This window comes from Apaloderma vittatum, unplaced genomic scaffold (genome assembly GCF_000703405.1).
Source record: "Apaloderma vittatum isolate BGI_N311 unplaced genomic scaffold, ASM70340v1 scaffold8318, whole genome shotgun sequence".
NCBI lineage: Eukaryota > Metazoa > Chordata > Aves > Trogoniformes > Trogonidae > Apaloderma > Apaloderma vittatum.
This window is the reverse complement of record NW_009730185.1, coordinates 44,033-65,319: the sequence shown is the minus strand read 5'-3', so window position 1 is coordinate 65,319 and position 21,287 is coordinate 44,033. Positions and strand designations below refer to the sequence as shown.

The following is a 21,287-nucleotide window of genomic DNA, read 5'->3' as shown; positions in this document are numbered from 1 at the left end:
ATGGCGGCTGCAGGGAGCTGGCACTGCGATGCTCTGCTCTGTAATTCTCCAGATGCTGCCTTGCGGCTGATGGTTGCACCTTTTCAGGGGCGGTTTCCAGACCTGCCCTGCGCACAGATGTTCATACCAGCTGCGTCGCTCTGTCCGTTTGCTCAGGGGATGAGGGTGCGGCCTGCAGGAGGGCTGGGGAAAGGCCTTGCCTCAGGTCTGAGCCCGGGGCAGCTGCTTTATCCCACCTGGAGCTGCAAAACGGCCTCGCTGAAGGAAGGAAGGCGCTTCAAGCGGGCCCACGTTGCTTTTGGGAGAAAACACTTGGTGAGTCAGGGCTGGGAGGAGAGATGATGCGTTGCAATTTATGTTTGAAAGAAAAAATTGCCGTTTTAATTATCAGAAACATGCCCGGCAGTTGCACTCTCTCCCATCCGTAGCCAGCCAGCTCGTGAGGGCCTGCTGGCGCAGTGCTCGGTGTGCCTTGGTTGCGTTTCAGCCTCCGCGTGCTTGCTGCGGGATTCATTGCATTGGATAATTGTCCCTGAAAGGCCGTGCAGAAGAATCCAGCGATTACAGAAGCTGCCCTGGAGCACAGGGAGTGTCCTATGGGTGCAGCAGGGGAATCTCTGCAGGGTTGCGTAAGTGTAAGGGATGGCAATCCAACGTCGTGTTAGCCAAATGCTCTTCTTCCTGAGCCATTCGTTCCTCTGTATTCTTGGTTACCTTCCAGGAAGGTGATTTCTCCTTGTCCTCGAATTCCCACGTATCGTGTCATTATCTTTTTTTGGGCCAAATACAACTGAATGAATGGACGCCCATAGAAAGAGCTTGGTTTTTGTGTTTTGGCACAAAAGGAAGTTTTCCTCTTAAGAGGATTGGGCAGGCTTTGGAAGGTTTAAGAGAGAGTCAGTTGCCGTATCTGCCTGCTAATCCCTCTCAGGCACGCTGTTTCTTCTGCATGTGCTGCTCAGGAGCTCTCAGCAGTATTGTAACTTAAACATTCACTAGGATAACATAAATACTTTTATCAAGGCTGAGGTCCCTCACTGTTCGACAATCTTTGTGTGGTATCAAGTAGTTGTAGGTTACGGTATTGTTGAAACAGTCCCTGTGCATGCTGGAGTTTACAAAGTGCTTTGGGTTAAAAACAGCCGTATAAAAAAGCAAAATTTTACGTTCTGCCTATATTTTTCTCCTGTGTTCTTGGGATAGGCACTCTTCAAGTAATATGCTGAATTTCACACGTGTTTGTAGCTGTGTTCTTGGAAGAACAGGAGGCACTGCTACAGCTGAGGGGGCCTGGTTTTGCCCTCACTGGTGCGAAAGCATCTCCCTCCTAGCAGAGATTGAAAGCACACGTGAATGTCACTAGCTGACAGCAAACAGAGCAAAAAAAGGCAAGTTTTACCCCAAACGATGCTGTGTTTCTTTCTCCTGCTGTGGATGCCTTAGTAGTGCTTCCCAGGTGAGCCAACTGTGAGTGACATCTTTACGTTGGCTGTAAAACAGCTTGAAAATGCTGGATGAGCTTGTGTTTAGCTGCACCGGAGTGGTCCCAGAGCCGAGAAATTGGTGTGTAATTCTAACGCCAGTTATGACGGAGCGTAACCGTGCCGCCCGTGCTGAGTGTCTAAACCAGGGAGATGGTGTCCCCGTAGGTCCAGCAGGCAGGTCAAAACACCCAGTCGGGTCCTGCTGTTTGGAAAGACCTTTTGAAGACATTTCATTCTGCCAAACATACGGGAATTGGCCTCCTAACACAGACACTGTTGTCATGACGAAATGCAGAAATGCCACAAGTGTGATTTTTGGCAAATAGAGCAGAATAAATCCTCAAGGACCTCACAGCTGAAGATTTGTGAGTGCAGAAGAGCATGAAGGGCAGTGGCCCAAGGGAGGAAGGAGGCGTTGTAGGCCTGGAGGGAACGCCCTCAGCACATCATAGGTTATCTGATTACACAGCCACTCAGGTATCGATTTGTTACAGCTTTTGGCTTTATTCTTAATTTGAAATTCTTTTCCGTTCCCTGGCAAGAACAGGAGCAGGCTAATTTAAAGCAATCCCTCGCTTTGGAGAGAAGTTCCTCTATCTTCACGGTTGCCAGGATCTTGTCCTTTATTGCTTAGTTTTCCTTTCTGGTAATCAATATTGTGCAGTTGCCGTGTGTGGGAGGGAAGTTGAGAACAACCGAGCAGATATTCTGAAGTGATTAGAAGGAACAAAATTTTGTACTACTAATGTGAAGCGAATGGCATTGGTAAGCTGGGTTCTCTCTTTCTTTAGGTTCTTCATTTCCTTGATTCTTTGTACATGGAGGAGTTAAGACACAGTCGTTTCTTCCAAAAACGTTCTCGTGTTTCGGTGCCTTCTGGAGGAAGAGGAAAGGTATGAGTGAGTCGACTTCATTTTATCTAAAGGGAGCCTCATTGGTCTCTATAATTTGTAGTAGATCTGAAATTCAATTTACTTTCTCATTTTGCTTTCTGCACGTCTTTCAAGCCATGGAGCAGAAGTGGATGGCTTACAATAGCGTCCTTTTCATCTCTGCCTTCTTAGGCACATGGCAAATTTTACCCAATTTGCAAAACTGCTACTGGAAGGCACTTAGATGGCAGAGTACTATGATGACTTTAGCAGAATCTCTACAGTATAATTTATTATATGATTGTTATGTTCTTATAGTGCACTTAGGGCAAGAGCTCTTCGCAGTGAGCAGCAGGTGACAGATGAGGGTGCCCAGCCATTGGTCCTGAGGACAGTAATTTACTCCCTATTAGAGATGGAAACAGTCCTCTTAGAGTTTACTGCTTTTGAAGTGGGACAAAGAAGAAACAAATAACTATTTCAGCATAGAGTCCAGAGAATGTTTAGATTTGGAGTGAGTTTTAACTGGACATTCTGTGGAAGGACAGAGGAGGTGTCGAGGCACTGGAACAGAATGTGTTCACCAACAGCCTCAGTCTCAGAAAAAAACTCCCGTCCTCTTACATCCTGTCACCTCTCCCCTGCCCATCTGATCTGCCCAGCTCCTAGAGTGCTGCGACTTTATTTCCAGCTACTATCAAAGGAAAGAGAAGCTGGGAGGACGTGTGAGACTTCAGCCAGACAGATGTCTCTGCCACTGCTCGATAGCCGGTATAGAACGGGGTCACTAACTAGCTGTCCCTGTCAGGCTTGTCTGAGACATGGAACATCCCACGTGTCTTGAGGCTACTCGTACATAATTTAGACCATTCCTGAATGTGATTCCACAGGTGAGCATAACAGAAATAGCCTGCCTGGGCTGCTGATGCCTTCCAAACTTAACTACCAAATGGATCAAGCTAACCAGGGTCTTAGGATAATTATTCCTTCGCTGTAGGCAGTTCAGGTTACCAGCAAATCTCTACTGTTTGCCCAGCGGGAAAATACCTGTAAGATGTTAGAAATTTAGAAAGGTTTGAGAATATTGCTTGTGTCTTTATTTTAAATCAGGCAATTACATTTTTACACTTTGTGGCAGAGGACGGACGTCGTCCACAGAGATAAGCTGTGCACGGAAACACCCTCGAATTCCTCGTATGATAGAAGATAATCTGCAGCTTTGGAGGCAGAAAGAAGTGCATACCAGTAAGCCACTCTATTCAGTTATCTAACTTACTTTAGCATCTCTGGCCCCCAGAAGTTTCACTGTGTGTGCAATTGCACCCAGAGGAGGAATTTAGCATACAAACCTCTAGGCTAAATAAGGAGTTGGATTTGCATGTTGAAGCCTATTAAGTTAAGCGTTTGTCTTTCCTGTTGTGTATCTTTTCAGACTTTAATGGGTTGGTTCCCATGATAACACTTTTGACTTCCCAAAAATGACCCAAGGCACAAGAGTGTCACTCATTAACTCCTTCCAGCATTGGTCAGTAGAGCGATGATTAAAAAAAATATTAAGATTTTAAAAAGGAAATAGCAGAGGGGAAGCTGGGACAGGAAGAGTGCAATCCTGCAAGCCTGTTTAGGAAGCCAGAAATCGATTTCTTTTGCTGTTATTATGAGATTTTTTCCTAGCTTTATTTTCAGAGAATTTGCAATAGAAAGACAAAATAATCTCAGACATAATGGCAAAAAGCTTGCTCTCATGTAGCCACATCAGACCAGTCAACAGGATTTCCTTTTTCTCTCTCTCCTGTCCCCAACCATTCAGAACTGTGCAAGCTCCCACAGGCAGAGAGTTTACGTGAATCACAGACGTATTCTCTGCTTTTTCACATTCCTTTCCAACTCTTGCACTCTTAACACCAAAAAAACCCTTCTTTTTTTGCTATTGTAATCAGCATCCTCAGGCTCCAACTCACAGAATTAAATGAAAATCTCAGTCAGGTGAATTTGGGGTTTTATCCATAATCTCTAATGGATGTTTGTACATATCACCATGATAGTGAGATTCAGTAGTTTGATCAAAATGTGTGTGGTTTGTAACAAAGTCAAGTTAGTGTGAGTGTGGCATTAAAAAGCAACAAGCACCGAAGGCAAGAAAATACATGTTATTTCTTTGTGAAAATAACTAACGAACTAACTTTGGGTGTAAGTTCTACACCCACCTGTTCAAGGTGAAGGCATTTTCTACTATGTAGGCAAATATTTTTCAACCAGAGCAGTGTTTACTAAAACACTACAAGTGCATTACCTGTCTCTGGGGTCCATGAAAGACCTCGTATGTTTAAAATGAAGCAGATTCTTTACCACTTTTCTGACTTGCATCTTATCAGAGTGGGCAATCGTTAAGCACTGTATACAGGAGGATTTATCAAGCTGTTGAATAAAGTCTGAAAGGAAGCATCATGCTCCCGTATCTCACAGCCCTTTGCTGACCATGGCACTGTATCAGCTGCTGCCAGAGAGAACCACTTTCCTGTGTTTGGGTTTACAGTTGCCTGTTGTTTAAAAATAGAGCAATTTGCAAAAAGCAAATATAGCTTAGCTTTCCACTAGATCTGCTAACCAACAGCGGAATTGTGATGCTGTGTTGTTAGAAAAGTGCAGTTAGTTTTTCAGGGACGTGACTCATCCTTCCAGCTGCTTTCTGCCTGGCCCCTCATGTGTCCCCAGCTTCAGCAACTGGTTACAGATGGGTTGTTTCTAAGTGCAGGTCACCAAAATTCCGCAAATAAGCCCAAGGCTTTGTGCTGCATTGCTTAGGTGGACCTGTTTTGCTCTTTTCAGTTCTGGAATGTGGAGTTGTGGCTCTGAAGGTAACAGTAGCATATTCCATAGGCTCTGGGGAAACTAAATTGCTTGATGGTTCTTGAACATGGAAGAAAACTTTTGGGGAAGGCTGCATGTTGACATAAATAACATCTTCAGGCTTCAGCTGAGGTTGGTGCCTTATGACAGCATATATCGTACTGTCATTCAGTTCCCCTTCTGGCATCGTGCTTGCTGTGTTTTTTCCATCCTGAGAAACCACAAACGAGGAGAAGTTAAAGGAAATTCAGCTCTTTTTTGCTTCTGTATATTAGTTCATCCTATTTCATTTCTCCTTGTATCGTGAAACTTGGGGAAGAGAGGGGCGATGCATGGGGAAAGGGAATGTGTGCTGTGAGAAGTTTAGAAAACTTCTCTTACACAAAACTCTACTTCCTAAGATTTAAGGGACTGGCTAGAAAGGTGCGGCAACAGTTCACACACTAAATATTTTGGGCGATTGCAGCTGGCAAAGTTTTCCTTTGAGAAGAAACTCTGGTGCTCTTACAATTAATTATCAAATTTATGTGTTTGTTACTACATTTACTTTTCTGAGCGCTATAAACAAAAATATGCGGAAGGGCTCTGGCTCACTCAGACACCCATTCTGGGTTGTGTCTGCTTTGCAACAAGATGTCAGACAATCCACAAATGCTCATCCACGGCCAGCTGCAGTCTGCCAGCTCGAGTGGGTGCACCGTGGGGTGCACGGTGCTGTGGGCTTTATAATCCCCGTGAGCAGTGAACAGGGCGGTGTAATCTCTGCAGATGACAGAGATTAAGCAAAGAACCTCGAATGGGGGGTTTCTGATGATGTCTTACCTGCAGAGCTGCTTGTCCGAAAGAAGGATGTCTGCCGAAGTCCGTCCCTTTTCCTGCTGTGAAGGACACAATCTCCTTGGAGTGTAAAACTACACCTTTCTCTTTTCATTTTTAAGATGACCACCCCCACTATCCCTTCCTTGTGATTTAACTCATATCTTGCATTTCCCTCTCAGCTCAGTCTCATTGCCTCCCTGGACAATGATTTCTATGAGTGGACCTTCTTCACGTTTGGGGTGGTGGGGCAACAAGCTGCAGGGGCAGGAAAACCAGACGAGAGGATTAGGGAGCTTTACCTGCTCTTTTCCTTCTGATGTAAGCGGTGACGAGGAGCACAGCGGTGGCAATCAGAGCAGTTGTAAGCAGGAAGGAACTCAGCACCATGAGAGCATAGAGAGGCCTGCAGGGAAAAGCAAAGCATGATATTTACAGCACCAGAGGTGACTAGGTTAATTTGGGAGGGTTTTTTTGTGTGTTTGAAAATGAATTATGGTTCCAAGATAAAAATTTAGCGAGTGGCTGTTACCCCTGCTGTCTCTAAACAAGTGTGGTTCCCTGAGGTCAGTGCTGATATACAGCCACAGAGGATCCATCCCAGCTGTATTTTTTTTGGCACTTGGCAAGCCTGGGGAACGCTCAGGAGCTTGAATCCTCTTCCTGCAGCCATCTGCAGTGCTACCAGAGTTCAAAGGCATCCTCCGTCAGGACGCAGTAGCCCTTCTCGTGGTCTGGCTTTGATCAGGATCATTAACAGGGTCACCTTTGATCAGGCCTGGTAATAACTCTCTGGCAGGCTGTGTTGTTTAGCTGGGATCCCTCTTGGGCCAGTGTGCTTGTACAAAAGACAGAGTCATTGTAGGCCTGGCCCATAGAGTAGAGTCTTTTTTAACCAGGTAGAAAGGAAGAACACAGTCAGACTGAGCAGCTGCAGTAGAAGCCTCAGCCAGCGCTGCTGAAGCTGAGATGAACCTTCTTACAGCTTCACACAGGTCTTGGGGAGGTTGGACCAAGACTACAGGGAAGAAAGGGAAGCCTGTGTGTGTGTGTGTGGGCATGCATATGCTTCAGCTATTTGTCACACCATTCCTCAAACACTGCAGTGCAGCCAGAAAGTTATACTTGGGATCTGGGGGTCTCCAGTTTTTACCTCGGGTCCTTATTGCTGTCATCTGTGGAGTTGGCAACATCCACCTTCTTAGCGGGAAATGAAATGATGTGTAACTCTGTGCCTCGATTGCCATCTTCCCCTTGAAGAAAAAAACAAAAGCAGGGGAGTTTCTCACATCAACCTATCCCCGGTGCTGCGATGCCTTGGAAAACCCACTTATTCAATGGTTATATCATGTGCAGAGGTTTGGATTCTGCTTTCCTTACAAGTTTGATTCTTGTGCCCGATCAAAGGGACAGCTCCTGCTGGAGACAAGGTTTGCAGAAGGTATAGTTCAGCCATAAAAATTTATACAGTTTTCGAGAACGATGCGAAAAATGAGGTGCTTCTTTGGGCACATGAATGCTGGTAGAAAGGAAGCATCTGAGAAAAAAGGTTCGTTGTATGATTCCCTCACCCATTTTACAGTCACGTCAGAAAAATCAAAGAATACCTTCTGCCAAGTATCTCCTGGTTTTCTGCCTCCCATGCTGGCTAAAAGCAGAAAAGGATGTCAAGTGTTAAAACAAATACAGAAGTTAACGAATGACCAGTGGCACAGAGAGGAACTCGGGTGGCAATTCCGGCAAAGGTTCAGCTCGCTTGGAGTTGGTTTCGTTTGTTGATGTAAGTGTAAAGTTTCATTAGTCCATGAGGCCAAGGCAGACTGCCCCCGCCAACTGGCTGCAGTTTGTTTATGCCATTAGTATATATCAAAGATCTGTTTAAAAAAAGAAAGAAATTCAGGAATTATCTGTGTCTCAGGAAATTTCCAGGCTTAGAAGAGAGCTTTTTAACATGAACCTGTAATCTTTCTTGTCGAGTGATAAGGAATTGCTGACTTTTAGAAGATCATTAATTCTTTGATTAACTCACCTAAAACTTCCAGTGTGATCCTATTCAGTAGTTTGTTTCTCCCCTGGAAATGGCTCTCAAAGTGAAATTCTCCTGAGTCATTAAGTTGGAGCTTTTTCAGCCACACTCTAATCATTTTCCATGAGAAGTCATTCATCATTTCAGCCCTTCCTACTTTAGCAATACTTTGATCAGTTACCTCTGATAATAAGTTGACATCTAATTTGGGGCTCTATTTTGCACCAAATAAAATATTGAGGTTTCCTGATGCTGCCTCTCACAGAGCAGGAGCAGTGGAGGGACGGGAGATTCCCACTTTAAAAAAAAATAATAAAAAAATCGGCACACAAGTTCTAAAGAAAATTGAGAGGTGATTCATTAGAGGGAGAAGACAGGAAAAAACAACTCCTGTGGCAGTGTATGTCTCGCTCGACAAAGCAGCAGAGCTGGTGTCAACAGAAAGAACTTGCAGAAGACAAAGAAATAACCAGTCCCAGTGTGAGGAGGGCGAGTGCTGGAGCTGAAGCTGAGGTGGGAAAAGGGAAGTTCGGATTCTTGCTGCCCTTTCTGACCGTGGGCTGTGTCAGGGCCCAGGGCTCTTACTGCTGCGAAGTTCCCCAAGGGCTAGGACATGAAGCCACCTCAGCACATTTCTTATGCTTCATACACGTGTTTAGGTTTCAGATGGTGTTGCTCCACCTCACAAGTCTATGTGAGTTATCAAAGCTTTTCTGTGTGAAGGGTTTCTCTGACTATAAAGCACTTAAAAGAATGGAAAATTTAGTGCAAAGGCAAGTATTGGGTTTTGGTCTTAATCAACTTACTTGAAACATTTCTATCCTGTTTGGTTTTGACTAATGCAGTCCTACAAAATTGTCTTCATTGGTTTTGATGGTAAACTGTAAAATATTGATTATTTTCTTTTTTCTTTTCCTTTCAAACTTTTTGATTTCATATGGCAAAAATAATTTCCTGGCCACTTCTGCCTCCAGATACGTATAGACACATCTTATGGTTCTATGTTGAACTACATAATAGAGTTTTACCTTGTCCTTGATAACCTCTAGTGGCATCTCTGTGTCTAGATACACCATCTTTTGTTGTGAAACAAAAATGGACATGACACATCATTCTTGATTTATTTCAGCCGTCTCCCACTCGATGCACTGTTGACCTCATAGCTCACCCTCAAGTGAAAGCATCATCTGTATTCTTTGCAGCAGAATATTCCTCAGATCACCCCACACCGGTACGTGCCAGAAGCCTCTCTCTGAAGTGCTGTCACGATCGTAGAAAACCAACCACATCCTAAGTCTGTCAAGTCAACTGAATGATGCAGTGCACAGTTAAGATTAATCCTTTCTTTTAAAGGAGAGCTCAAGGCTAAGACCGGACAAGACTTTTCTGACAGCACCTTGCACAAGAATTTCTTCTCACATAAATTCTTGTGCACGTCATATGAGCAGTTAGCTCTGGAGGACTCTCCCTCTGTATGCAGGGACATTTGCGTGTCCTCTCCCGCCAGGCATCATTCTTCCAAAGAAAAAAATGATGTTACAGCTCATCACAATTATGCCATTTTTTCTTACATTGTACCCCTGAGACTCTTATGTTGCACCTCTGAGAAGAGTAATTTAACTCTGCAGGTTTGTCTAAATAAATAGATATGTTTAGCCCTAGTGCCACTTCCCTTTTTCCATTTTATTTCTATTGTTCCTCTTCATGAAGTCAATATTTATTTGCAATAAGAAAGCAAACAGCAGCTAGCCTGTCTCTGACAATATGTGATCTTTGATGTAACAGGAAAGAGCAATCCTCCCCAAACGCTGGGTCATTTCAGACTGAGAACTTGGCAATAGTGGGAGAGAAAAGTCTCAGAAGGGCAAAGTTTGCCAAATGTCCCACCATGAAGTTCAGTTTCTGGACGAAATACAGAACTACTGTAAGCAAAAATGAGAATCCCAAAGCTTGTGTAATTAAAGTGAGTAAATTTGAGGCTGAACGTTTCCTCCCTCATTGACTTCTGGGAATCTCTGTGCCTGGCTATAGGTGGCCTGAATGGAAAGTGCTCAAGAAAGTAACAGCCCAGAGAGCATCCTTTTCCTAGAAAAAAAATGAAGAGTCTCTGAGACTTACCTGGTAGTGCCAGCAAGAGCAGCAGGGCTGGAAAAGCTCCCATCCTGAAGCAGAAAATGGTTTAGGACAGAAAGGAAAAAAATGTATCGCAGTGCTTCTTTATCACTGAGAAATTCTCTGTTGCAGAGGAAGCGAACTTGCTCTGTCACTTGCAGTCGTCTGTTGCCTGAAGTGCTGATGCCTGTTTGGAATTACTCAGAATATCTTTTAACCACAATGTTAACGTTACTTCTTGGGTGGGAAGGCTGCATAATGTTTACTGGCTGCTATTTCACTTTAAATATATTATTGCCTAGATAGCCATATATAGCAATCGGGCTGTGTGGCTGGAAAAGAAATAGGCCTTTTCAGTGTCTAAGTCTACCTTGATATATTACAGAGCATCAGTTGGATGTGTTCATCCTTAGCGCTGCTTCGCATTTATATATCCCTTGGTCCCAAAGCCCTTGTATTGTGGTAACTGTCACTGTGTCCTCGTGGAAGCGGTGGATGGCCCTGCCTGAGGTCTCACAACAGGTTCCAGCTGGAACCAGGACCCAGATCTCCTGGTTCGAGCTGCGATTCCCTTGTTTCATAGCCAGGCCCCGCAGTGCTGAGCTGGAGTACCGAAGTGAGGTTTATGTTAGCAGAGGTGCAGTGGTGCACGACTGTGTACGGGCTAATTTACCCTCTGGAAACAGAGGGAATTAGTTTAGCCAGGGCCCAGCCGTGCATAGTCTGATCTGGTTTGGGGATCTGAGCTGCTGTTCCTGCATGGTGCTAACCGGGGCTGGCTGGATGTGCCAGCCTGCGCAGCTGGCTCAGAGTGTTTCTGAACCTCTTTAACTCACCAGCGTGTTCTGTTACCTCTTCTTTGGGTGATATATTTGTGTTCTGCTGTACCGCAGCTCTTTATTATGAATCCACATCGAGTCAGACAGGTAGTTTGATTTTTATTTAGCTTTGCAGGCAGCGCAGGGGGAAGAAGTGAGAATGCCCTTGGGGTTGGACATTTGTTTGCAAAGTCATTTGAGAAGTGAGGAAGCAGGCTCAGAGCTGCATGTAGACTTCACATCCCTTTCTGGTTTGTTCTGCAGTTGCTTACACCTTTCCACCGTGAAAGTTCACCAACAGTCCACACTGTCCAAGGCGGTTTTGGGGATCTAGTCCTCATCTCCTTGGAAAGACAGAATCCCTCCCCTGGCACTGCTCTGAGATGACACATAGTTGATGGGTCTCAGTTCAGACTCTGGTGGAATGACACTGGGGAGGGAGTATCTGGAGTGACTCTGCCTGGTGGTGTGATGCAGTGACTGGAGGTGATGGCAGAGAATTCTATTGCCAAAAGCGTGTCAAAAGTTTCAGTCTTTAGAGAGTGGAATCTTAGTTAAAAACCTGATTTAACAGCTTAACACTGTCAAATAACAATATTGGCTTTCGACACAACCATCTAGTTCTGCTTCTGTTTCATTCTCTTGAGGGAAGCATTCGAGTTTGAGTTGTTTTGTAGAGACATGTAGGACACCTTGAAAAAACCTATTTGTTCTTTAATACTGGTCTTCAGTGAATGAGAAGTTTGTTGGTGGTTTGAGACAGTCCCATGCCTTTCCATTTTTACATGTGGATGTGTTTGTGAGTTGCTCAACACATGGCCATTGAGATGTGTTACCCAAACTTCTATTTATGCTCACTGATGTACCTGTAGTTTTATTTACAAGACATTTGCCAGTAGCTGCAGAGAGCAGCCAAATTTTTTTCTGGCCTAGCAGTGAGCTGGGGAAAACTGAGCAGAGCTTTCTCACCTTTACCATGCCCTGAAGAAGCATCTCTGTGTGTAGATAATCTGTTCTGGATCCCCTGACAGCAGGAGGAATGCCTCTTTTCCCTCTGGCCCTCGGTCCCATCCCCTTCCATTAGGTTCAGGTGTTACTTGCAGCTTCTGTTCAGTTCAGCTGAGTTGGAAGAAGTTGGTCAGAGCCGAGGAGAAGAGGTGGTAGATGGTGACATTCCCTCTCTAGAGTGATAGGTCCATCGATACCTATGTTTAGTAGGAGATTCTTTTCTGATGGCAGGTGGCAAAGCTTTGCCTGCAAATGTTTGATGTTCATTTCGCTGTGACTCCCTTTGGCTTGGCTCTAAGCAGTGCTCTCCCAGTAGGAGCTGATTCCAGCATGTACAAGATCACCAGTGAAAGGGAGGGTCTCCTGCTCGTTTAAGGCTGGGTTCTTCTGCTCTGTTTCTCTGTTCTTCCTACTGCTGCCAACGATAAAGGTCAGCACAGCTGCCACGAACTTAGTAGCCAGGAATCCAGCAATGATGTAGAAGATGGTGAAATCAGCTTCAGGAGGACTGCTGTGGGGAAGCATAAATACAACAAGGAAAGAGATGGTTCAGCCTTTAAAGAAGCTCATAGTACACAATGTGAAGACGTTAACATCTCCTGGAACAGACAGTCCCTGCCTGTGCACGACAGAGCCTGGGAGGTTAGAACAACTATCCCAGGTTATCTGACATACGGATAAATGGCGATCTGCAGGAGTTGTTTTGCTTGGCACTAAAGCACGGCATTTTCTGGATTAGGGTAAAGCTGCTGTTTAGAAACCACACAGCAGCTCTAGGAATTGTCTAGATTAGGAAGAGGATATGCCTGTGCTGCCCTTCCTCTCAGCTTCAGATAGGGTTGCCAACGCTAATCTGCTTTAGTCCTGGGAAAACTGGAGATCACAGCCTGAGGAGTTTATGGCTTACCTGGAGATGCTCTGCACAGCACTAGGCTCTTCTGGCATTTGGGTCTCGAGGACAGCTGATGATGGAAACAGAACAGTTTAGTTTGCAGGTGTTGCTGAGTGATACTCATTGGTGTCACCAACACCAGTGTCCCAGCGGGGCACAGATAACCAAAGTGAGATTGGGCACTGGGCTGTGTGCTAGAATATGAGCCTGGATAGCAACAAGGGGATGACGTGTTAGATGTCCTGTGAGAGTGAGGTCGTGTTGCTGTAAATCGGGAACTAAAAAGGGTCAATGAAATGCGGTACCTCGTTAGAGTAAGGCAAAAGTAGATATTTACTATATTTACTAAAGCAAAGTCTTGGCATCTGCAGACACGTGAAATTTCAGTAGGAACTCATGGAACTCATGGAACTCAGAGCCCCAGGACGTACCTGTCAGCACTTCCACTTGCACCTTCATTAAGCTGCGTGTTTCCCCCAGGTAGTCAGTTGTGCAGTGGTACAGCCCAGCATCCTGCTTCTTGAGTCGCTTCATGGTCACTGTCAGGACCCCGTCGTGGATGTTGTCGCTGATGGAGGTGGTCCCGTTCCTGTTCTTCAGGAATGGCAGCCAGAACCGTCGGGCGCTCACCACATGTTGGCACTTGGTCTCATTGATCTGCTTGCACCAACTTTTTTCTCTCCACCGCTGCAGCCAGGGGTTGTAGGTGCAGTTGACAGAAATGGTGCCTCCCTCCATCCCGTACACCACAGTGATGTTCTCTGCAGCGCAGGGTGCTGGAAGAGAAAGAAGAGGTGGTGAGCCAAGTCTCTGTTGCATACGAACACATTATCACTCCATTTATGCTAAATGTCATTTTCATCTTTTACCACTCTAGTGAGAGCTGCTGTCACCTGTAGGGCTGTCACCTGTGGGCTCCCCCCAGGAGAGACACAGCGTGCTCAGATTCAGAGTCTTGCCTTAGACTTTCTTGAAGTACGGCTGCAGTGATCACTCTCACTGCTCTGTTGCTTGGCTCTCGCCAGGCAGCTGTTCTTCTGGGTGGCACTGAGGGAAGGATGTATCAGCTTCATTAATATTTGCAGATTTTTTGAAACTTTAATCCTTGCCTTCCCTTGTGGCCCTGTGGTGACTGCTCTGGATTGCTCGACCGCATCTCACTTCTTGTAATCGTTGGGCTCCTGCCCAGTGAGGGGAAACACTTTGTCAGCACGATTAGAGGATTAAATATAAACTTGCATTTTCCTCTTGTCCTGAGGAGCATGAAGCTGGGCACTCAGGTAGATTGGGTTGGCATCAGGCAAGCTATCTTGATTTTTAACAGCTCTTTTTACAAGGCAGATCATAAAAACCTAGTCTGACCCAATAATGACAGATTGTTGTGTGTAACTCTCCTTAGGCCAGTCTTGCTGTAACAGCCCTGCTTTGCGACACCCAACCTGCTCGCTTGCACACAGCTGCAGCAAGGCAGATTGCTTCAGGTTTTGGCGTTGAGCTCAGCCCTTCCACATATGTTCAGAGATGCAGATCTGGCTCTGGAGTATCCTCGGCTGCAGAAAAGGTCCTTTGCAGTAAATGCCCACGGATCCCCATGTGAAGGCTCTGTACACATCCAGAGAGAAGCAACAAAGCCCTGGAAAATGCTAGAATCACTGTGACACCTACAAACCAGTACCCAGCTAGCTGTTCAGGAGGTTACTTCTTAATCCCACTCCTAATTTCTAAATCCAAGGTTTTAGTAATTCTTTTTCATCATGTCTTTTAATATCCTACTCATTTTAGTAATTTTGACAACTGATTTTTGGCTGCTTGGTGGGGTTTTTTTTATTCACCTTAGTTCCTTGTTTCTGATTTCCATTCCTCTTTATGGTAGACAAAGGCAGAGGGGACAGTCTGGGCTATTAATACTTCCAGAGAGAAGTACAGTGTAGTATTTGTGGAAATCTCTGTATTTCTCGTGAAAATGTTCAGAGGCTGGTGTCTTCTGTGAAACCAAAACATGATAAAACTCAAGCTAATTTAAAAACAGGTTCTTGTGAGGACTTCATGCTGGCTGAACCTTTTAAGAAGACTTCTAAAAATAATTTCAACAATTTTAAATAAATTGTAAAATAAAAAATCTGAAGATCTTTCAGGTTTGAATAGAAGAAAGCATAAAAATGGTTCTATGTTCTCCAGGTATCCGACACCTAGAAGTCTTTATCCTGACATATTGCTCCAGCCCAGGATTTCCTCAAAATCCTCTGCAATCTCTCTAAACGTTTTAACTCCTGTTTCTCTTGTGGACCCATCCTTGCTTTCAGTTCTGCCCTGTTAGTTCCCACAATGGCCTCAGAGTTTTGTTTTTTTGATTTTGTTTTAAATGGAAACAGCATTGCAGAAAATCTGGTCATCGGAATCACAGCATTTGAAGATTTACTGATGCCCCTGGGAAAAACTTTGTGTCATTATCTTTTCAACCAATTTCACTGACAGATCATTTACTATTTGCGTTCCTCCTCCCTTGCTGTGTGCTAGCTGAAAGAGTATAGTGGATTTTTTTTCCAAACTCATTCAGATTTTTTAGACAGGTTTCTGTGCTCCCAGAGCCTGGATCTGTTGCCTTTCTTGCGCACTGCTGCAAGCATCTGGAATCTCTGAAGTGTGGCTGGAGAGAAGGCTGCCCCCTGGGAGGACCAGCAGGGTCCTGTGCCTTGTTTCCCATTTCAGGTGAATGTTGCTCTCCAGGATGAAAATAGCCAAGTCCCCCAGACTTCAGAGATGTCCCTTCATCGAGTTCTGTTTTCCTCCTCTTGAGCCTGAGCTGCTGCAATTGGCGTTTGAAGCCCTACAGATGCAAACAAGTGAGGTTTTGCAATTTCATTTTTTGCTCAGAGAAGACACGCAAGACTTCTGTCAACAGTGTTTCCTGCTCTGACTCAAAAGGATCCCTGTGAGAAAAGCTGAGCACTTGGATTGCTGATAGTCCCTGGTAAATTAAGGGAAAAAGCGCAAACTCTGAGGAGAGAGACTGCCATCCCCACAGTGTAACCGGGGGGTGCTCCAGGTTCCCTCTGCTTGTGCTGCGCTGGACCTTGCGGTGTCCAGACAGGCAGTAAGGCTCTTTGTCCGTAGGAATGTTTGTATTGGTCTTCCAAAGAACTGCACGCTACAACAAAGATGCCTTCGCATCCAGGAAAAGCTACAGTGTTTCAAGACCTGTGCAATCTTTTCTTGTAGCTTCATCAGTCATCTCATGTGAGATGCAGAGACTTAGTTTTGCGCTAACCCTTCACCCCATCTGTTAACTGAAACCCAAGGCCATGTACGCTTCCTTACCTGACAAGCAGAGCAAGAAGATGAGACGCACGAGCTTCTCCATGTCAGCCAAGCAGCAAAAGGGACAGGAGAGGAGTCTGGAGAAAAGTGAAAAGGGCTCTTACTGAAGAGCAGCTCGTTTTTCCCCCCTCCTTGCTCTGGCGGAAGGACTGAGCACAGGAACTTGGCATCTTTTTCATCCTGCACATTGAGCAATTCACCAGGGCCAGGCGTTGCCCTTGTGGGCTGAAAATTCAGGCATCAGCATTGCCCACTCACAGCCACAATTTAGCCTGCACAGCCTGGAAGAGGCATCATGTGATGGCCTGAAACCATGGTACTGAGTGTCGCTCTGAGCTCAGCAAGGGTGCCTGACCTCCAGAGCCGGCTTTACGTGGAGATTGGTGTGGGGTTCATTTCTGGAAAGCTGAAAAGGAAAGGGCGTCTCTCACTGAGACTCTGCAGGTAGCTCAGTCAGCGTCATGAGGGTGAAAGGAAGACAAAGACATAGGGTTGTTTTCAGGACAAAGATTTAGAAGAGCCTGTGCATGAAGCATTCCTAGATAAGAAGTCAAGGACACTGTGTTGGGTGAAGCTGGGAGGTGTTTTAGGTGAGCAAAACAGACATTTTTATTTTGTACCTAACAGAAAGGACATACGATCGAGGGATGGGGGCGTTGATTCAGAGCCCATCAGTGCTGGACTGGTGCAGTAGTTCAGGACTGTGGTTAAGGGAGCCTCCTTTAGCATTAGCAAACTGGTGTGCTGTGGATGGGTTACGATTTTTTATTTTTCGAATTTTTCTACTTGGAGATCTTCCATGCAAGTACCAATGGGCCCTGGCTTGTTAACTCTTGTGCTTAAAGCTTAACAGGCAGATAAACCTGCAGGTCTGTCCATTCATAGATGTGCCTTCTTCTTCTTTCCACTGATTAGTGTTTAAGAAAATGGTATCTTACAGTATCCAAATATTCTCTGTGAGGCTTACTGATTGCAGTTTTTGTTCATTCTTGGTCCAGTGAGCACGAGTCTTTGATCAGAAGCAACCATCTCCCTGAAAATCTCTCTCTTCCACTCAGTTGTTTTCTACTATTACGCTTCCACTGTTTGACTCCATGTAACTGAGACTACATGAATAGCAAAGAGTTAGGGGAATGCTGGGCTGATTGAATCCTTTCCAGAACAATTTTCTTTTTCTTTCTGCCACTTCAAGTTAAAATGTCAGATCCGAGCATCTCAAAGACCAGATCAGCTTCCCTGCCACAGACATAGCAGGAGAAGCCTGTTGGATGTGACTGGCTTGTGACGAGGAAGTGGCTCAGGTCCCTTTAATTTGCCACCTGTCTGCAGAGCTTGGGGCACCCCAATAAAGTGCCAGGATTTCTGGTATTTTGGAGATACTGAGCTGAGCCCCAGCAAACTCCTCTCGTAATGCTCACCACATGACTGCTAAATAAAGGCAGCAAATGTGTAATTTGGAGTATTTCCAGCAGAGAGAGGGAAGTAATGGTATCACTTTCCAAGGCCCTGGTGGGCTCTCCCATGAAACTATGTGCATTTCTGGTCTCCAGTGACTTTAGAAGAAGCCACAAACGCTTGCTTTCTAAGTGTAGCCAAAAAAATAAAAAGTGCTGAAGGTAGGCATTCTGGTTTGTATTGGTCTTCCAAAGAACTTGGAGAACCCAGCTGCCCTGTGAATAGGCTGGGAAGAGCTTTCTGAAGTACAGCAGAGTGCTGCAGAGGAACAGAGCTGTGCCTGACACTGGCTGGATAGGGATTGCTGCAGAGATGCACAGGTGCCTCAGAACAAGGAAGGCGAGAGACTAAGTGCACTGGAAGAACACATTTGATAGTTTATGGTGTGATTATTCAGGATAGCAGGATCTGGTGAGGTCCCAGCCAGCCTGTTCCTGTCGCAGCTCTTGGAAATTGCCAGCCTGCATAAGAGCTGCACTGGAGAGCTAGAAATATATGTCGGGCTGACTTGGACATTTGCGTCTGTAAATAATCCACTCTTAATTAACCATCGTGCCCCTTCTGTTATATCCTCTGATACTGAGATCAACCCTCTTACATTCATATTATTTCCTCTGTTGTCTGTGTCACACTTCCTGCAACTTCTTTGCGCAGCCTGACAGTTCCTCGCTCTGGGCTTCTGACTGAGCAGACCTTCCTCAGTAGCTGAACTCTGAGGAGTGGGATAGAGTTTCTACCAGAGAACACAGTTAAAATACCAAACCCACTCGTGTCCAGAATACCAAACCCACTCGTGTCCTCTTTTTCAAAAGCTCAGTCCTCCACACCTGCCTCTCTGAAAGACTCTGCATTTTAATGGAACTGAAGAAAGCAGACGTGCAAGGGATCCCGAGAATTACCCAGCACCTCTGTCTGACCTCAGAGAACCTGCACCCTTGTGGCAAAATTCTCTACTGGCCTCTAAGAAAAAGGAGGTCTTAAAATATATAGGCAGCATATACATGGCAGCAAAAACTTAAATCTTTCCCCTGTGTCCATCCATACACCTTCCACTTGCTTTGTATTCCAGTTCTCTTCTCCCATATCTGGTTTCATTTGGGATTCTGTGCTTCATTCTTTGTCATTCCTTGGTAGGTGCTTGAGTGCAATGATAGAATATTCCACGTTTTCATCTTTGGGTTTCCTGTGAGCCTGACTTGGTTCAACATTACAGTAGAGAGGATCCTCAGGACTAAGTTGGGGTTTAAAGTTCAGGGTAACATATTTTAGGTCTTTGTTGTCATCCTTGGGACTTTCTATTCTTTCAGTGCTGCTGAGCTATCAAAAGAAAGGAAAAACACTGGTTAGCATCATTTGGTGCCAGGCCATGGCTATTATCAAAAGACCAAGATTTTCCCAGAAGGAAAAGAGAACTGATGTAAAAACTTTCAGAAGACTCTGTCCTTCACCTCTCCTTGATACAGGTTACATCCTCATCATCTAACCTTGGTTCCTAACCTTTGAGTCTCAGAGATTACTAGAATTTGCTCCAATGTGTTCTTTCGCTGCTGGAGTTTCCTTACATTAATTACCTCCCTCATTCTCCAGCGAGGAACATTCCTCTCTCTGATGACATTAAATACGATTTCCCCTCCTGCTCACAACCACAAACGAGCACCGAGGTCCTCATCAGATGGGTCAGCCAGCTCCTCACAGACTAGTAAAGGATTTGGCACCAGATGGGTAGGCTGTCGTTTTCCTTACCTGTGCTACGTCCCCTGCTTCATCGTAGATGTCCTCTGCTTGTCTGTTACCTTTCAAATGAGATAAAATCAGAGGGTTTAGAAGTACAGAAGTCCGTGAAATGCCTGGGCATTGCCTGTGCTTCTGGATTTTTGAGGAAGGCAGTGGGATTGCCCAGCGATAGAAGCAATGGGTGTGCCAGGGGGACCCATCCACCCTGAATGTGGTGAACACTCTGCTCTCACTTTACTTCTCCTCTGACATCTTAGGAGGTGTCCCATGCAGAGTCTGGAGGAATGTGGACTTATTGTGAGGGGAGATTACAGCAAGGAGCCTGCCTTGAGGCTTCCCAGGCTGTACCTGTCTTATCTTCTCCCCTCCACACACTGAGCTGGAATAAGCTCACCTGGAGTGATCGTTGCAGAAGGCCCTGTTTAGTACTGACTAGAACACGAGGCAGCACCAGTCTCCACGTACCTCTTGTCTTCAGCTGCTTGCGCCACCTGACGCAGAGCATTACGGAGCTGATGAGTGCCAGGATGAACAGGGTGCTCAGGATCCCAGAGAGCAGGATGAAGGTGTTTGCATTTGAGCTAAAGCCAGGAGAACAAAGGAGTCACCAGCATTAGATGGTAGCACAGCATGATCCCAAACAGTGACCGAAGAAAGGGACAGGAATAACTTTTATGCACGTGGAAGGAGGGTCTGGTTCTTCCACAGCAATGCTGTCTTGGTTTTTCTACCTGGCTGCGCCTTCTGAGCCTTTCCTAAACTATTCTGTGGGCTTTAAGAACAAGCCACTGTTCAAAGTTCAGAGCCCAATTCTAGGCTTTCTGCAGCAGGTGCTGCCTTTGCCTCCTGTGTTTTGCTGCACCTGATGCAGTGGAGCTGATGTATGATTGTACCCTTAGGTGCTACTGTAGTGTTGATAACAGCAGATGTCCAAAGGGGAGGAAAATCCTTTACATTTAACAGCCTGGTAAAAAAGAAGGATAAAATAGCAGGCAAGGACTATTTCATTGTTAAGTATTCTTAGGCGGGAATGAACAAAGTCAAGATAGAAAGGCTTAGGGGCAGAATCTGGGGTTTCTATTGCTGCAAAGAACACAGCCCAAAGGGAAAAGGATAAAAAAAAAAGCAGATAGGCATCTGCATTTCAGAAAGCTGTAACTTGATTTTACCAATCTGCTTCTTCCTTCGTAATTATGTTTTGGGCAGGAGCTGGAAGAGCAGAGGCCATCTCTGGTAAGGATGCCTGTCGTATCTAATTCCCCTGTGAACAGGAGTCTTCAGAATGCCCAGAGACTGTGTACTCCAGGAAGACAGGCGTACTGGGGCTGAGACATTAATAACCCGTGTCTGTGTTCAAGCTCAGGGAGTTTCCTCAGGCCTTACCTTGGTGCTGGGGTGTTGCCAGAAGGGGTTGCTTGACTCGTGCCTGCGATACCTGGCAAAGTTGTTCCAGCTGATACTGCGATCACAAATATGAAGAGCAATCACTACTGGGCTGCTTGGCATTTACCAGCTAAACTTCCCTGATATTGCTACCAGGGATAAAAACACGCTCCCGCTGTGACACCCGGCACAGACAAGCTGCCCAGGCTGTGACCTGTGTCATCAAGACTCCTTGGCAGCAGGCAAAGCAACGCAGGGATCAAAATGTGGGAGGGAGGGCAAAGAGCTCCTCAGGAGCCATCCCAGCGCTGATTGTGGCTGCTCTCACGTAAAAGAGAAGTAAAGCAGCACATGTGTGTGTTTCATTTCTGATCCCTGCTGCTGTTCTGTCGCATGGTCGGTACGAGAGGGTGTGATGATGTTGGGTTTGGGCAGGGAAACACACGCTGTCAGGTGGGACGTAGGTAATGGTGAAAGCTTGGCAGTGCAGACTGGAGTGAGAGGGTAGGAAAGCGAGTC

General features: G+C 45.5%; 3 protein-coding genes across 3 annotated transcripts in view; all 3 read right to left on the bottom strand.

Annotated features, from left to right (window-relative positions):
* Window positions 1-5,084: 5,084 nt before the first annotated feature.
* On the bottom strand, window positions 5,085-10,209 carry LOC104277904. The gene is given in 10 exon segments (XM_009874701.1): window positions 5,085-5,417; window positions 6,029-6,081; window positions 6,325-6,428; window positions 7,176-7,275; window positions 8,052-8,224; window positions 8,226-8,345; window positions 8,735-8,792; window positions 9,217-9,267; window positions 9,270-9,563; window positions 10,167-10,209. Coding segments are annotated over 10 exon segments (1,329 nt in total).
* A 2,071-nt stretch (window positions 10,210-12,280) lies between these two features.
* LOC104277900 (triggering receptor expressed on myeloid cells 2-like) lies at window positions 12,281-16,239 on the bottom strand. The gene is made up of 4 exons (XM_009874693.1): window positions 16,197-16,239; window positions 13,310-13,654; window positions 12,894-12,948; window positions 12,281-12,497 (listed from the first exon to the last, which is right to left on the bottom strand). Exons 1-4 carry the CDS (start codon window positions 16,237-16,239, stop codon window positions 12,281-12,283), a joined length of 660 nt encoding a protein of 219 aa, XP_009872995.1.
* A 2,522-nt stretch (window positions 16,240-18,761) lies between these two features.
* LOC104277903 (CMRF35-like molecule 1) overlaps window positions 18,762-21,287 on the bottom strand; it is a 5,188-nt gene continuing 2,662 nt past the window's right edge. Inside the window, exons 5-8 of the mRNA XM_009874700.1 lie at window positions 20,769-20,844; window positions 19,851-19,966; window positions 19,395-19,444; window positions 18,762-18,968 (exon numbers count right to left, since the gene is read on the bottom strand). Of these exons, the coding sequence (XP_009873002.1) occupies window positions 18,762-18,968; window positions 19,395-19,444; window positions 19,851-19,966; window positions 20,769-20,844 (449 nt within the window). The remainder of the gene's footprint in view (window positions 18,969-19,394; window positions 19,445-19,850; window positions 19,967-20,768; window positions 20,845-21,287) is intronic.

Excerpts from the sequence above, each read along its gene's own strand:
- LOC104277900 (XM_009874693.1), bottom strand. The coding sequence starts at position 16,239 with ATGGAGAAGCTCGTGCGTCTCATCTTCTTGCTCTGCTTGTCAG. Across the intron at positions 13,655-16,196 it reads CTTCTTGCTCTGCTTGTCAG|CACCCTGCGCTGCAGAGAAC; the intron begins GTAAGGAAGCGT and ends TTTCTCTTCCAG. Across the intron at positions 12,949-13,309 it reads GCAAGTGGAAGTGCTGACAG|CTGTCCTCGAGACCCAAATG; the intron begins GTACGTCCTGGG and ends TTCCATCATCAG.